This window comes from Danio rerio, chromosome 13, assembly GCF_052040795.2.
Source record: "Danio rerio strain M-AB ecotype USA chromosome 13, GRCz13ab, whole genome shotgun sequence".
NCBI classification, from domain to species: domain Eukaryota; kingdom Metazoa; phylum Chordata; class Actinopteri; order Cypriniformes; family Danionidae; genus Danio; species Danio rerio.
In genome coordinates, this window is record NC_141033.1 from 43,832,577 (window position 1) to 43,850,000 (window position 17,424).

At 36.6% G+C, this 17,424-nt stretch overlaps 1 protein-coding gene across 5 annotated transcripts in view; it reads right to left on the bottom strand.

The window, feature by feature from the left end:
- Nucleotides 1-17,424, bottom strand: part of pcdh15a (protocadherin-related 15a) — a 406,352-nt gene that overhangs the window by 67,200 nt on the left and 321,728 nt on the right. For all 5 annotated transcript variants that reach the window (XR_015504985.1, XR_015504984.1, XM_087277644.1 and 2 more), the window contains 4 exon segments: nucleotides 11,851-11,960; nucleotides 9,297-9,437; nucleotides 6,556-6,683; nucleotides 1,060-1,275 (listed from right to left, as the gene is read on the bottom strand). Coding sequence is in view for 3 of the 5 variants with exons in the window: in XM_087277644.1 (XP_087133770.1) it covers nucleotides 1,060-1,275; nucleotides 6,556-6,683; nucleotides 9,297-9,437; nucleotides 11,851-11,960 (595 nt within the window). In the remaining 2 variants the exon portion in view is untranslated.

A 17,424-nucleotide genomic window follows, 5' to 3' on the forward strand; every position in this document is an offset into this window, starting at 1 on the left:
AAAACCAGTGTTTGCATTGTCTTTTTTCTGATTTTGGTTTATCTGGAAAGAGTGGAGGTACTTTATTTTTAATCCAGACCAGTTCCAGACCTTGTCAGTAAGAACTTGTCTCTTTGGTTATGCCATTTTACTACTATTTTGCACTTTTTAGTTGTGTTGTCTCCGTCAATCAAACAGTGATGGGCATGAGTCCGTTAACTAGCTTATTCCAACGAGGTGTGCTATTTGCAATAAGCTTAAACAGCCACTCCAAAATCTGCATTTTTTCCCTTCTCGCAGGGCCCTAAGTGCGCACGGGCCCCTGGGCCTGTGCCCATAATGCCCATAGGTTAATCCGGCCCTGTTTCTAACTTTCCAAATGTTTTAAATATGCAAACTGCAGAGAAAACATAGCACAATGTGTTTACTTTTGAATCCACAACCCACCATTTCACTAGGAAACGGTGAATGTTTACCATCTTTGATCATAAAATGACACAAAACAAAAGTATCATCCAGATCTCTTTGGGACTTGTTAAACTCTTCTGCTACAATTCTTGCTCTGCCCCCTTAGCTCTCAGCTCTGTCCATACTCTTTACAGCTACCTGTCGATCAATCATAGATCTTGTGCACCACGTCGCCACGTTTAAGGTCTGATTTCTTTAAAAATGCCTGATTAATATACTGCCTGATTATTATATGATATAAAGTGGGTTGTACAAGAAGCTCTGCATTAAATTACATAGTTCATGTCTTTAAAATATGACAATTTATTCTACCACAGTATTCTCAATGGAGTTTTTGCGCTCGCCTGCAGCTACTGACGACGCTAGCGTTTACATCTCGTTTTACGCTTCAACAATTAAATAAGTTCTTAGATTTATTTAATAGATTAATTAGAAAAATGGAACCTTAAAAAATTTTAAATAGTCACATAAACCTTTCACCAAAAGATTATTGGTAGGGGAAAAACAATAGCTGTGCATATACCCTATAATGTTAAAATTGCTGCGCTTGCTCTCACATGGCAGAATAATGTCAATAAACAGGCCTTTACAGGTCACATGATCCGCACTCACCACTACATCTGCTTTGCTGGTGAGCCCCTTTCCGTAGTCATCTGTGGCGACGACCTGAAACTTAAAGTAGGACCGGCGCATGTTTCTAAACATGATGGCGCTCTTGATGACTCCAGTGTAGGGCTCAATCACAAAACTGTCCTGCCCCTCAGTTGTGGGGGGGATGATCAGTCTGTAGGCCATCTTACTGTAGTTCCCAGTGTCAACATCTGTAGCCTGATGAAAGAAATAAAACGTTTTAACTATACATTCAATAAAATGAGTTTTCCTTTTTGAGATCAACCAACATTTCACCATCACCTAATTCCACTGTGTTCAATACATACAATATATTTAAAGTGAACCTTTATACTGTTTTTAAACATTCCAAATTTGTCTTTGTCTTTATAGATTTATATCCAACCCAGGCTCATTCTGATTACACACCACTATATACATTTCTGGAGAGAGCAAAATATGTCCCAAGAGCTAAATTTTTCAAAATGTTTCTTTTCGCGAATCCACCAGAGGCCACTGTCTAAGCTTTTTGTGATATCAAAAAGATATCTCACAGCAGCCTAATTTTCACCATGTTTTCAGATTCGACCACATTTTTACCATGTTATTTACTCAACCCGGGCTCATTGTGGAAACGTAGTCCCGCGGACATTCTGGAGACCGCGGAATACGTCCCGGCGGGTACGTACAGCTGCAGTTTTTGAAGTTTCGCGCCCGCGCTGTTCTCGCGTGAACCCGCCAGAGGCCGCTGTCCGACTGACCAGATGATTGACTGCGCGACCGGCCAATCGGCCGACCCGCCCTCCTCCTTCCCTGAACCCAACCACTGTTACCGATCGTCCCCCCCGCCTGCTCGCTTCCCTAAACCCGAGCAGTTTACAAAAGCCATCCAAAAAAAGAAAAGCCCTGATTTTTTTTTGTACCGGGTTTTCGGAATTCACCGCATCCTCACCTTGTTACGAAATTCGTTCACTTAATTTTTGGGATTCTGTTTTTGTCTTAACTGATTGCTGGAACCGCTCTTCCCCAGACTCGAAACCGATCGCCGTGGTCGGCTCTGCATCTCGAGCCTGCCGACGTACACGATGAGCTGAGTGGACAAACAGGTTGCAGCGGGGAAGCCCTCCACAAGGAGGTAAGTGGTCGGCCAGCCGGCCGGCAAGCGCGAAAGGGAACAGCGTCACATCGCCCCTTAGTGTTCGCTTGAAAAAAATTAATGCGGCCGTAAGTACCTCGCGTGATGTATTCCGCTGTCTCCAGAAACGTCCGCGGGACTACGTTTTCAGAATGAGCTTGGGTTGTATTTACTTGTTTATTTTATTTTATTTTTTTATTTAGTGTCTCAAATGCGTTGTTCTTTGCTCTTTAAGCCTGTTTCCTACTTCCAAAGGCCTACTCTTGTCTGGTAGGTCAGATTGCTCTGATTGGTCAGATGGTCCAGTCTGTTTTGATTGGTTACCCACAATCTTTTATTGTATCAGTTTGCGTTTCAATCCTTTGAAAGAGCATACAGATATTTGCTTTCTCAGCACTGAAAATGTTTATAATGTCTTTCTTGTCTACACAAAACAAACATTTCCAGGCCTCAGCTTAAACAAAAAGTATAGTTGTAAACTAAATTCAATGACAAGTTTCCTTAATTTAATCAAGTCAAAATAATAAATGCCATTTGCTGCAACAGGAACTCATCTTTATTCCAACAAATGTTGATTTCTTAACTTGAACAAGTTAAACTTTGAAATTGTCACAGCATTTTTTTGTTATAGTTAGGGTTGGGTATTGTTTAGGGTTATTTCTATACAGGTACTAAATTGGTACTTTTAAAACAGTACTGTGCCAAAACGGTGCCTGAACTGATACTTTTGAGCCACAATATTGTTATTAATATAATTAAAGCTTAAAGTAACAATTCATATTTCAAATGTTTGAATTGAATTGCTTTAATAAATTTATTTTTGATCATTTGTCTGTTAGCATGAATATAAGATTTACATTATGCAATTGACATTACATTTGCTTACTACCAACCTGTGGAAAAGCTGTTATCAAGATCAGTGAACACCTTTTTTCTAGGGTTGGGGCTTGTGACTACGTTTATATGGACATCAGTAATCTAATGATTTGCCTTAATCTGAATAAGACAATAATAGGATTAAGTTTTTCACATGAGTTGCTTTTTAAATGTTCCTTTCTATGTTACCATTTTACATGTTATAGTAGATAGATTGATTAATGGTCATCCACGTTTCTTTCAGAGTTTCATATAATTTTAGGTGTTTCATTTTTAATTTTTTGACTGCAGTTCTCCAATTTTTTTTATTTTTATTCAGGAACATTTTATTCATGCTTAGTGACAAACTGAGGTATTAGAAGAGAATATGAAATAAGTACTGGTGGAAGAGTGTTTTAATGGAATTTAATACTAAACGCAGAATGGAAAGAAAAAAACTCCTTTAAGGTGGTTCTTTAAAGTAATCAAAATCTGTTTACATGATAATCTAAATCAAGTATTGTCTTAATCATATTAAAATCGGAGTATTGCTGTTAATGTAAACATACTCAGTAAAATTGACAGATGATGTCGCAAGCTGTCAAAAGACATTCCTCTGCCTTTAAGTTGATTCTGTGCCCTCAAATGTTTCAATAAGTTTGACGTGTTTCCCCCTACACACAAGCATTCATTTAAGCTGAGTCAGGATCTTTGCTTGTAAAATATAGCCATACTTTAGAATGCTTAGTTTAAGCAAATTTGATCAATGCGATCACATGCGTTGATGAATCTGAAGGGTACCCATTACCAGATGCGCTTTACTGCGTGCGTTCCCTTAACAAGAACAAACGCCTAACATCACCGACAAAGTTGTTTAGAATGAGATGTTAGGAGATAGTGTGGCACAATGCATACCTATCTGTGCCTTTGATGCACCCCTTGATGCACCGAATTTAGACACCGAAATTCCTATGCTGATTTGGTCCGGTGCATACTGGTTACTCAGGTACCAGTGCCATTATGGTACCGGGTTTTGTGCCCAACCCTAGTTATAGCAACTGATTAATTTATTAATTCGCTAATTGATTCATTGATTGATTCATTTATTGATGCAGAGATTTGCTTTCTCAGTTCTAGGTTGCGGCTGGAAGGGCAATTGCTGCGTGAAACATATTCTAGAAAAGGAAAATGAATGAATGAATGAATGAGATTTGCCTTCACAGCACTGAAAACATTTAATATGTCTTTTTGACTAAACAAACCAAACACTTCCAGGCTTAGCTTCAACTAAAGTATAGTTGTAAAGTAACTGCAATAAAAGTTTCCTTAATTTAATGAAGTTTACTAAACAAATGTTTTGAGTCTGGAAATAAATATGAATCATGATTCTATAACTGACAAACTGGAGAACTTAAAAAGCTTAAATAAACAGTAACATGTTGGCCCTTCTATCCCCTCAAAAGCCTTGCAGGCAGAACTAGAGAAATAAATACAAGCGCTCTGGGGCCTCGACTTCGGCGGTGACCTAGAAACGTAATAATCCTCATATATCATCAGATTGTACGTCTTAATGCCTTTTATAGATGTTAAACTACTCAATTTGTGAGATAACGGTCACCTTGCGGGACAGCACAGAGCCCAGTGGGTATTTTACAGGTGTCCGTCACTTGTCTTCAATAGTGTTGGTTTGGAGAGAGAAGCTGTCTAAATGCAGTTACTGAGATGTGGAGGAAAGTGAGTAGATTTGCACAGCAAGAGAGAGAGAGAGAGAGAGCGAGATTGTGCTCAAGTGTTGACAGGTGCGTCAGGATGTGAGCAGCAATTTCTTTGCTGTAAAAATCAAATATAATATGCTACAGAAACATGCACCTGCAGAACAATACAATCATTTGAATTAAGATCCATGGTTATTAAACCAACAATTGTGGAAAACAAATACAAATCTAATTAATATCATATGTGTCATTTATGTTATGACATAAACTATAGGCATAAAAAATGGGACAAAATTTCACAGCATTATTTTTGTAACTTTTTTAAATATAGCAATTGATTGATGGATTAATGGATGGATGGATGGATGGGTGGTTTTGTGGGTGGGTGGATGGATGGATTGATTGATGGACGGATGGATGAATGGATTGAGGGATTTATTGACTAATTGATGGATTTATTGATTGCTTGATTTAATGGATAAAACAGCATTCTGCCATCACACACAGGATTTTGGAAGACAAACGGTCACATATTAGATTGAATATGTATTACAGATATTACTGTTAAATAATTTTTATTTTTGATATAGCAACTGATTGATGGATAGATTGATACAATGACTGATGGATGGATGAGTGGATGGGTAAGCTGATTGACTGATGGAAGGATGGATGATGAATAGATTGATTGACAGATGGAGTGAGGAATTGATTGATTGATTGATTGATTGATTGATGAATTGATTAACGAATGGATGGATGTATGAACTGATTGATTGACTGATTAATGGTAGGATGAAGTGATGAACTGATTGATTGACTGATTGATGGATGGATGAATGCATCGATTGACGGATGGATGGATGATGTATGGATTGATTGATGGATGGAGTAATTAATTGATTGATTGATTGATTGATTGATGGGTGGATGAATGGATGCATTGATTGACAGATAGATGGATGATGAATTGATTGACGGATGGATGGAGTGATTAATTCATTGGTTGATTGATTGATTGATTGATTGATTGGTTGACTGATTGATTGGTTGATTTATTTATGCACTGATTGACAGATGGATGGATGATGGATGGATTGATTGACATATAGATGGAGTGATGAACTGATTGATGGATAGATATATTGATTGATTGACTGATTTGATTGATGAAAGAATGAATGGATGGATTGACTGATGGATTGATTGATTGATTGATTGATTTATTGATGACTGATAGCTTGATGGATAGATTAATGAATTTATTGATTGAAAGATGGATGGATTGACATGGATGGATGGATGGATAATTGATGGATCGATTAATAGATTTATTGATTGATGGATGAATGGCTGTGTGGGTGGGTAGGTGGGTGGATTGATTGATTGATTGATGGATGGATGAATAGATTGATTCATTGATTGATTGATTAGTTTAATACATAAAACAGTATTCTGCCATCACACACAGGATATTGGAATACATTATATGATAAAATATTACATTTAATGTATATTTATTATAATTATTGGCTGATAAAAAAGACTTTTGTGGTGTCTTTATAAAAAAAAAAGTTTTGTCAGTGCCAAATGGCAACTTGCCTACATTTAGGAGTATAGACTGAGCATTATTCCATCTAAATTAACAATCATGATCAGCCTGCCTCAGATTAATAAAGGAACTAAGCTGAAAAGAAAATGATTAAAAAATTGAATGACTCCAGCCTAATAATAATTATTATAAAGCAACCCAACATTTTAGACTCTGCATACTAATACATAATATACACTTACCACAATTTTCAGCACTGTGGTGAAGGTCTTAGTGTCTTCAGTCACTCCTCCAATATACACTTGCCTCGAAAAGACCGGAGGATGATCGTTCTCATCCTGAACGTTGATGAATACCTTGGCTGTGTTTGCTGGTTACATTTAAACACACACACACACACACACACAGGATAAAGTAAGCTCAGTTTATGAAAATATAAGCCCTATTTGTCACAGTTAGAAAATAAAGCCAGTGTTAATGTAAAAACACACAGCTGCTGCAAGCCTCTCCACGATGAAGCAGACGTGAGAAATATGCTCTGTCACAAAGCATTTGTCTTCCGCCGCACTAAACGACAATACATAAAGTCATGTGGTGTAGATCTAAGCACACACAGGGGAAAGCGCAGATGAAGAGCTGTATATCACAGCTCAATAAGAGAGGAAAGACAGAAATGAACAAAAGAAAAAACAGGTGGCAGAGTGAAAGACACGGAGAACGTGTGCCAGTACAACGAAACTATATCAAAGCACCAAACAAGACACATGGCAGGACAAATGCACGAATAAACTATCTCTCATGTATGTGATTTGTACAATTTTTTCCCTATCAGAAGCCTGTGATGTGCTCAGTGAAGTTTAAATGGAGTTTGCAACCAATTTCATGTCTGTAATGTGGTCTACTTCTGACTGAATATTCAATTAGAATGATTTGGAACAACAACAACAACAACAACAACAACAACAACAACAACGAAATGTAGGACAGGGGTGGCATGTGACTAAATAGTCTAGGCCTGATTAAGAGTTGGCAATTGTTTGTAATATTGAACACAATGTTAAAGTGTATGCATGTTTAATGTTTATTGCATGTTATTATTACTCGGTTGTCTTAAATATCAGTTTCTGTTGGGTCAGAACATTCCAAGGTATGATATAGAAACCGCTTAATAACACAGGATCATCTGGTAACTTCAGATCACCTTGATCTTCAGTGAATACTGTACGTTCCCATCCACAAACAGTGCATCCGGAAAGTATTTATAGCGCTACACCTTTTCCACATTTGTTTATGTTACAGCCTTATTCCAACTTGGATTAAATTCATTTATTTCCTCAAAATTCTACCCCATAATGACAATGTGAAAAAAATAGTTTTTGAAATGGTTGCAAATTTTTTTTAATTAAAAAAGCTGAAAAATCACATGTGCATAAGTATTCACAGCCTTTGCTCAATACTTTGTTGATGCAACTTTGGCAGCAATTACAGCCTCAAGTCTTTTTTAGTATGATGCCACAAGCTTGGTACACCTGTCTTTGTGAATTTTTGCCCATTCCTCTTTGCAGTACCTCACAAGCAGGTCGGATAGGAAGCGATGGTGCCATTTTCAGATCTCTCCAGAGATGTTCAATAGGATTTAGGTCTGGGCTCTGGCTGGGCGACTCAAGGTCATGTTGGCGGTGTGCTTTGGGTCATTGTCCTGGGTCATTGATGGGTCATGGAAGATGAACCATCGCCCCAGTCTGAGGTCAAGAGTACTCTGAAGCAGGTTTTCATTCAGGATGTCTCTGTACATTGCTGCATTCATCTTTCCCTCTATCTTGACTAGTCTTGGCTGAAAAACATCCCCAAAGCATAATGCTGCCACCACCATGCTTCACTGTAGGGATGGTATTAGCTTGGTGATGAGCGGTGCTTGGTTTTCTCCAAACGTAACGCCTGACATTCACTCCAAAGAGTTCAATTTTACTTTCATTAGACCAGAGATTTTTGTTTCTTATGTTATGAGAGTCCTTCAGATGCCTTTTGGCAAACTCCAGGCGGTGAGTGACTTTCATCTGGCCTCTCTACCATACAGGCCTGACTGGTGGATTGCTGCACAGATGGTTGGCCTTTCTTTAAGGTTCTCCTCTTTCTACAGAAGAATGCTGGACCATCAGGTTATTCATCACCTCCCTGACTAAGGCCATTCATCACTCAGCTTAGAGGCCGGCCAGCACTAGGAAGAGTCCTGGTGGTTCCAAATGCAGTATCTTCCACTTACAGAGGATGTAGGCCACTGTGCTCATCTGAACTTTCGAGCAGCAGACATTTTTCCGAAACCTTCTCCAGCCTTGTCTAAAGGTCAACAGACAATTCCTTTGTCTTCATACTTTGTTTGTGCTTTGACATACACTGTCAAACCTGAGACCTTATATAGACAGGTGTACTCTGTTTCAAATCATGTCCAATCAACTGAATTTACCATAGGTGAACTCCAATTAAGCTGCTGAAACATCTCAAGAATGATCAGTGGAAACAGAATCTACCTGAGCTCAATTTAGAGCTTCACGGCAAAGGCTGTGAATAACATTTGTTACTCTGAAATACAGTTTAATTTCCAAAGTAAAAAAAAAAATAATGATAGTGTAAATAATGTAACATCTAATGTAAATAATGTAATCTGGTGTTCAAAATTCCATAATATGAAAACATTTGTCATTCTGACCAATGGAAATTTTTGCTAAAATGTTCTAAATATCAATATTTTTATTTGAAACTTGTAATAAATGTTATAAGACCTTTATAGAATTAAACTAATTAACATTTTACTCAATTCTAAAGTAATAAGTCTAGTACATCCAGGAAATTTTTCAAGTGGTCGTCTAAATAGCTGATTTTATTTTCAGTCAAATGTCTTTTGTACCTGTCATTCACTTCACTGTAAAACCTCCTCTAGCAAAACCCCTGGCATGGAAGACATGTGCTGGTATGTAGTTCTTACTTTTGGAGGGGGCACGCAGGTTGGCGAGGATGACGGTGAGAGAATCGGCCTGAACCCGGAGCACATAACTGGTCACGTTCTCATAGTCCAGAGATTTATTTGTGTAGATGATCCCGGTGCTTTTATTGACTGTGAACACACCTGCAAACACAAACTGATCAGAGAACAGCTCACAGCACTCAGGTCACTATACATTCAGTGTTCCTTTTCACAACTCATTTATCTACACTTTACCTCAACCGGGACTAAATGCGCTGGTTAGCTTCAGTTGGTTCTTAATGTTATTCGAAATGCAGGATGAATTTGAATGGACTTGTTTAAGAGTAACTTCTTTTTTTGCATACAGATTTACTGAATTCTATGAATGCTTGGGTTACACACAGTGCATTTGTGTACTTGTTACAAGGTTGTAACAGCATTAGTTTTTATTTTGTTTTGACTTTTTCTTTTTAAATTCAGTCATTTTTAATTAGTTTTTAGAGGTAGATTTACTAGTTTTTATAAGTTTTTGCATTTTTAAAATTGCTTAGTTTTAAGTTAATTTTTATTAATTACACTATTAGGTTTTTTTTTTCGTAAATAAGTAAATTTGTTAGGTGCAATATTTAAAATCATCAGAATAAATAATGTATAACTAATTACTAATACAGAAATAAAACCCATTATTTGGCACAAATGTGTGAAATTAATAGTTTTAAGTGTCTGCTTGGGTTGTATTTAATGCTGTCACCGTGCTGCTTTCATGTCCATTCATTTTTGACAGCGAGGACTGACTGGAGGAGGCTCTCATCACAGACTCTGAGGTGTCGTACGGGTCAAACACCCGGCAGCACGAAGTAAACAGATTAACTTTTAAAAGGCTTACAGTGAGATTATGTATTAAATACATTTACAAAGATGAAACGAAGCACGTTTTTGCTATGATTTTAGTTAGTTTCAGTTTCGTTTATATTTTTATTTCAGTTAATGCCAATGATTTTAATTTCAGTCTTCGTTCACTTTTGTTACCAATAATAACCTTGCCTTGTTAAAGTGTAACCAGATTTAAATACTTTTAGAGAAAAGAACAAAACAGAGATGTGAACTCAGAATTTGAAGGGAAGAAGTCTAAAAATAGAAATAAAAACAAATTTTTTTATTAAATATTAATATTATTACAAAATAATTATTTTATTTGTTATAGAAATTCTATAATGTAAATCTCAGAAGTTTTAAAATGCTTCTTTTATCCTCACTTCTAGGTCTCTTTGGCTAAAAGCATCAGCTAATAAGAGTAAATGCAAAATGAAAATTCTGATGAAAAATCAAACTGAGTAATTTTATATCCTTTAAGTATACAATTTCAGTTTTTGACATTAAATAGACATTTTAGGCAACCTGAAGTAAAGACAAATGTGTGTTAAATATAATTTGTGCAAAATACCATTATAATTTGAAACATTGGGATTTGAATATGCGTGGGGTTAATTTTGTTATGTTTTTTTTATTGTATTTTTTACTGTGTTTATTTATTTATTTTTTTAAATCTGATGTATGTGACGTTAGATGTATAAGCTTTTAATTATTTTTATGTGATGTATGTGATAATGTTTAATGTAATTATGTGGTAAATCCAAAGTCAAATTTCCATTTGTAGATAAGTCAAAACCAAAAACCAAAAAATTTAAAATAAAATCAAAAATCAAAAATATGAAATGAAGACTTGTCAAAACTCATATTTTAGAGACAAACTATTAGGATTGTGATAATTAAATAACTGCAATAAAAGTGACGCAGTGGGTTGTGCTGTTGCCTCACAGCAAGGTCACTGGTCAGTTGACATTTCTATGTGGAGTTTGCATGTTCTCCCCGTGTTTGTGTGGGTTCCCTTCAGGTCACTTTATATGCCTCGGTAAACGGTTAATTTATAAATAAACAGTAAATTTATCTAAATGCTAACTTTGCTTTTCCTTTGCCATCTCTGTTGTGTCAAGAGGAATTGTGTTGATTTAATCTGATTGTAAGATATGCTTCCTAATATTATTTCAGCTTACATATATATATATATATATATATATATATATATATATATATATATATATATATATATATATATATATATATATATATATATATATATATATAAAGCTCATGTAGGTGGGCCACTAAAGGTAAACAAAGTGCTGTAAATAAAAAGGTAAATCTATATTTAGTCAATCAAACAGTTGCTGGTAGTCAAAGACTTGTCAATTGTACATTGTTATTCAATACAATAATAAATTGTCCATTTTAATTTTAAGATTTTCTTAAAAATGACATGCTTAAGCTTGTTATTGGTTGGTGGGTATTTAAAAAAGCATTTCCTCAAATTAAAAATGTATTTAAACCTATTTTGTTAGCATTGTGTGTGTAGCTACAGGACACCACCCAAACCCCCTTACCATTGGGTAAATCTAACCAGTCTGTGACAGTTAAGACCCATCTGCATTGTGTTGTTTCAAGTTATTTGAAATGTGAGACACAAATAATTAGTATTTATTTTCCAATGCAGAAACAGAAGCGAGAGCAAACTGACCTCCTTCATTTCCGCTCACTATGGAGTAAACCACAGTGGTGTTGGTGGCCGCGGCCAGAATCAATCCTACAGGCGTTCCGATAGGTGCGTTTTCACTCACCGGACTGAACCTGCACACCACAAACACCAGTTCAGCATTTCAACACATGTCAGTCACAGCATTATTACTGCAACACCAACGTCAGTCATTCCTGGTAAACATCAGAGGAGTTCATAGACCCTCGACACCCCCACACAAAACCTGCACAACCAACACAAAGACTTGAAGGTGACAAGAGTTTAATTACTGCATTCAGAAAGAACACATTTGATTCATGACTCTGTAGAAAAATCCATTTATAAAGCTTTTGTCTTCAGCACAAGGTGACCTCTGAGGTAAGTTATTCTCAACTGAAGGGTTAAAGGCCTGTTCTGAAGAAAACAGAACTAAACACACATATAAAAATAAAAAAAAAGAAGTGAAAATGATCAAAGTACAAATCTATCACAAATGCAGTAGTTTGCTTAGCCTTAGATATATATGTAAATAGACTATAAAACAAAGCTACTTTTCACATCCTTTGTTAAAAGCTCTACATGAATATGTAAATCGATGCAAATTCACTGTCGTTTGATAGAAGGTAGAGAATTTAAATGATGCTAAGATAAAAATTACAAACGGTAAACAAGCAAAAAACTATCAAAGACTGTCAAAACTATCATCCATGCAGTAGTTTGCTTAGATCAGGGGTAGCCAACCCTGTTCCTGGAGAACCACCTTCCTGCAGATTTCAGTTGCACCCCCTATCGAACACACCTGCCTGTAATTATCACGTGGTGTTCAGGTCCTTATTAATTGGTTCAGGTGTGTTTGATTTGAGTAGCAATTGAAATCTGCAGGAAGGTGGCTCTCCAGGAACAGGGTTGGCCACCCTTGGCTTAGATCATAGGTCTGGATTCCTGGAGAGCCGCAGCTCTGCAGAGTTTTGCTCCAACCCTAATCAAACACAGCTGATCCAACTAATTACCAACTACTAGAGACTCTTAAGCATGTGTGTGTTGGAAGTGGTTGGACCTAAACAATGCTGAGCTGTGGCCCTCCAGATTCACTGTTGTTTGATAGAAAGTGGGGAATTTAAGTGATGCTAACATGGTTACATACAGTTAACAAATGAAAACCTATCAAAAACTGTCAAAACCATCACCCATGCAGTAGTTTGATTAGATATTTAAATAAATAGACTATAAAAATTAGCAACTTTTTTACATTCATTGTTAACATTGAATTCATTGCTACACATGAATATGAAAATAGATGCAAATTCACTGCCGTTTGTTAGAAGGTGAATATATCTGATGCTATGGAAATTACATACAATAACCAAATGAAAAACTAAAACTTTTCATAACTATGAACAATGCAGTAGTTTGCTTAGATATATAAATAAATAGACAAAAAGGAGCTACTTTTAACATAATTTGTTAAAAGATAAACATAAATATGTTGATGCAGATTCACTCTTGATTGGAAATACATACAGTAAATAAATTAAATACTATTAAAACTTTCAAAACTATCATCCTAGCTGTAGTTTACTCAATTATTTAAATAAATAGACTATAAAAAGAGCTACTTTTCACATTCTTTGTTAAAAGCTACACATGAATATGTAAATCAAAGCAAATTACCTGTTGTTTGATAGATGGCGGAGAAGTTAAGTGATGCTAAGATAGAAACTACAAGCAGTAAACTAACAGGAAACTATTTAAAACTATCAAAAGCTGTCAAAATCATCCATGCATTATTAGACATATAGATAAATAGACCAATAAAAGCAGCTACTTTTCACATCCTTTGTTAAAAACTAAACATAAATTTGTAAATCAAGTCAAATTCGTTTGTTAGAAAGTGGGGAATTTAAGTGATGCTAACATCGAAGTTACATATTGTAAACAAATGAAAACCTATCAAAAATTGTCAAAACTACCATCCATGCAGTAGTTTGTTCAGATATTTAAATAAATAGACTATAAAAAGGAGCTTCTTTTTCACATTTATTGTTAAAAGCTACACATGAATATGTAAATAAATGCAAATTCACTGTCGTTTGTTAGAAGGTGAAGAATTTAAGGGATGCTAAGATGGAAATACATACAGTGAATAAACGAAAAACTATCAAAAACTGTCAAAACTGTTACCCATGCAGTATTTTGCTTAGATATATAAACACACTACCTGACAAAAGTCTTGTAGATCCCAGTTTTAAGAAGAAAAAATAATAACTTGTCTTCTAGATGATCATTTGGAAAAGTGGCAGATGTTAGATTTGTCCAAAGAATCATCTGTTGAACTGCATTCAAATCATCACAAATACTGCAGAAGACCTACTGGAACTCACATGGACCCAAGATTCTCACAGCAATCGGTCAAAATTGAAGAATTGAAGGTGAAGAAAAAGTCATCGTTTACGGTTACATGTAGTATGGGCAGTGTGAGAGATCTGCAGAGTGGACAGCAACATCAACAGCCTGAGGTATCAAGACATTTTTGCTGCCCATTACATTACAAACCACAAGAGAAGGCAAATTCTTCACAGGATAGCACTCCTTCAGCAAAGAAGGTCAATGTGCTACAGGATTGGCCAGTCCAGTCACCAGACATGAACAATATTGAGCATATCTGAGGTAAGATGAAGAATGAGGCATTGAAGAGGCATGATTATATTTTATTTTGGTAAAATAAGCGTAATCTAGAGGCCTTTGCCTTTCATATAAGCCATTTCTCATACCAAATGATCAACTTGAAGGAACTTGTTCCTAAAACTTGGATAGACGACAATACTTTTGTCAGGTAGTATAGACAAAAAGGAGCTGCTTTTCACATCCTTTGATAAAAGCTAGAGATGAATATGTAAATGGATGCAGATTCGTTTGTTAGAAGGTGGAGAATTTAACTGATGCAAAGATGGAAATTACAAACAGTAAACAAAGGAAATATTAAATAGGTACAATCCTGAATACGGGTTCTTATGCAACATAATGTGTTGGCACAACTGTTTTGAAACTGCATAAAAACACCAAAATTCAAGAGACATTTCTCAAACAAACACTCCAAAGCATTCAAACTCTTACATTTATTGTTGAAAAGACATTCTTGCCTTTATTCAGCAGGAGTGGATGGGTACTTGAAGTACTTTGCTTTTCTATGACAGTTACCATCCTATACAAACATTAAAGCCAGCAATATAAAGTATATATATACAGTATGTGCTACTTTTTAAAAGTAAAATGATTAAATCCATTTTATTTTTGGTAGTAAATGAGTGAAGCAATGTTCCTAAATGCCTCATCTATTGGAGGTCAAGTAAAACCAAACACAGAGGAAGGTACTTTTTTAGTTTTATACCAGACATGTTTGGCAGAGCGCAGGTTTACTTACTAAACAAGAAGCACTCAGATACATTATGAGTGCACCGTTTGTGTACTGTATGTGTTTTTTTTCCACACACATAGAGTTTCTTTAGCTGGAGGAAGAACATGGACATTTTTTGACAGTTCATTGACTATTTATGTTGCTAAAGGCATTCGCTATGAGGGTTGATTACAGAAAAATCCCATTAGCACCACTTGCGAAATGAAAAAAAAAAAACATTAAAGATTAAAAACTTGTGAAATAAAAATAATTATAGAAAAAGTGAAGTTATGAACTGGAAAATTCAACATTTTGTTAGTGTTGCTGCAGTTTAGGTGAACTAATCTTTATTTTACCACTGAATATTTAAATTTTTGTAAATATGTTTCATATCAAACTTAACTAACTCTCAAATTAGTTTTTACGACTGAGAAAATAAAATAAATACTGTCAATTATAGTTCTAAGAAAGAAAATCTGAATCTGGAAAAAATTGCATTAGCTGGTCACAAAAACAGGAATTAGCCAAGAAAGTGTATTGTAATATAATGTGCATGTTTGTATAGTGCATTTATGGAGTATGGCCACACTCCAAAAGCACTTCACAATCCTTAGGGGTAAATCTCCACTCCACCACCAGTGTGCAGCATCCACCTGAATGATGTGACAATAGCCACAGGACAACAGCGCCAGTACGTTTACCACACACCAGCTATTAGTAGAGAGACAGTGATAGAGCCAACATGGATAGGAATGATTGGAAGGTCATGAACAGAAAGGGCTGATGAAGGGAATTTGGCCAGGACAGCGGGGTTACACCACTACACTTTAAGCCTGGTTTATACTTCTGCGTCAAGTGACCGGCGTAACTCACGGCGCAGGCAACGCGCGTAGCTGTGCATTTATACCTCTGTGCGCTGTCTCTGTTGGTCTGCATTAACACTCCAGAAATGCTAGTTGGCAGTGAGGTGTAAATGTTCCTCTGTGTCGAGTTTCTTCGGTGCTGTTTTGCTTTTCCTGAACACTTCCTGGATGTACAAGTGACTCAAACTCACTCATTTTGAGGCAGGAACCGGCGGACGTGCAACAACTTTAACTATGAGGTAAACACAGAACAAAACTTTCTATCCGGAGCTTCTTCACGGGACTCCACACTTGTAAACAATCGCTCGCGCCATTCGCGCGGCTCTCGGTCCCGCCCAGACTCGTCAGAGCTACCAAGCCGACCAATCACAGAGCTTGCGCTATGCGTTGTTGCGACGTGTAGTTACATTTTATGAGAGGTGCACGTCAGCGACGCCGACGGCCACGGCGAAGGGCTATGCGTCAGCCCTGTAGCAAACATCGGCGTTTGACGCAGAAGTATAAATCAGCCTTTACGAGAAGTGCCATGGGATTTTTAATGAACACTAAGAGTCAGTTTAACAGCGCTCTGATAGTATGTCAGCCCTCTGCTGACCTCTCTAACACCACTTCCAACGGCAACCTAGTTTTCCCATGTGGTCTCCCATCCAGGTACTGACCAGGCTCAGCCCTGCTTAGCTTCAGTGAGTAATAGGTCTTGGGATGCTGAGTGATATGACTGTGGTGCCAATCTCAATCTCAACTAATGCATTTTCGATTTGAAAAAGCTGATATTTTGAAGTATGGTTGCTGGCACACATCTATGTTCACAGTAGAAAAAAAAAATACTATGCAAGTCAATAGGTGCCATCATCCAGCATACTTCATAATATCTTCGTTTGTGTTCAGCTGAAGAAAGAAGAAGAATGAATCAAGTGAAGAATGTGTAAATCATAACATAACATTGGGTGAACTAACCCTTTAATAACTTCCACATTTTATATGCCACGCAATTGTTATAAATTATAATAAACAATGTTTCTTACAAACCAGATCAGCTTAGTAAGTGAAAAGAATGAAAAACAAGAAAGTGTCAAAGTTCTTGAGGTTATGGAAGTGTCTGCTTCTGGATCACACGCCAGCCATCAGAAGTGTGTGTCCGTGACTCTCAACTCTTTTGTCCACCAGCCAAAATACAGCCATCACATCTCCACAAAGAGCTACTGACTGCTGGGCTTCTGTGCTTCATAAACAGTGTGAAGCTCTGAGCTCTGTCTCTAAGATAATAGGACACTGCCACAGTCAAACACTACACTGACAGCAGGAGCCCAGGTCATGATC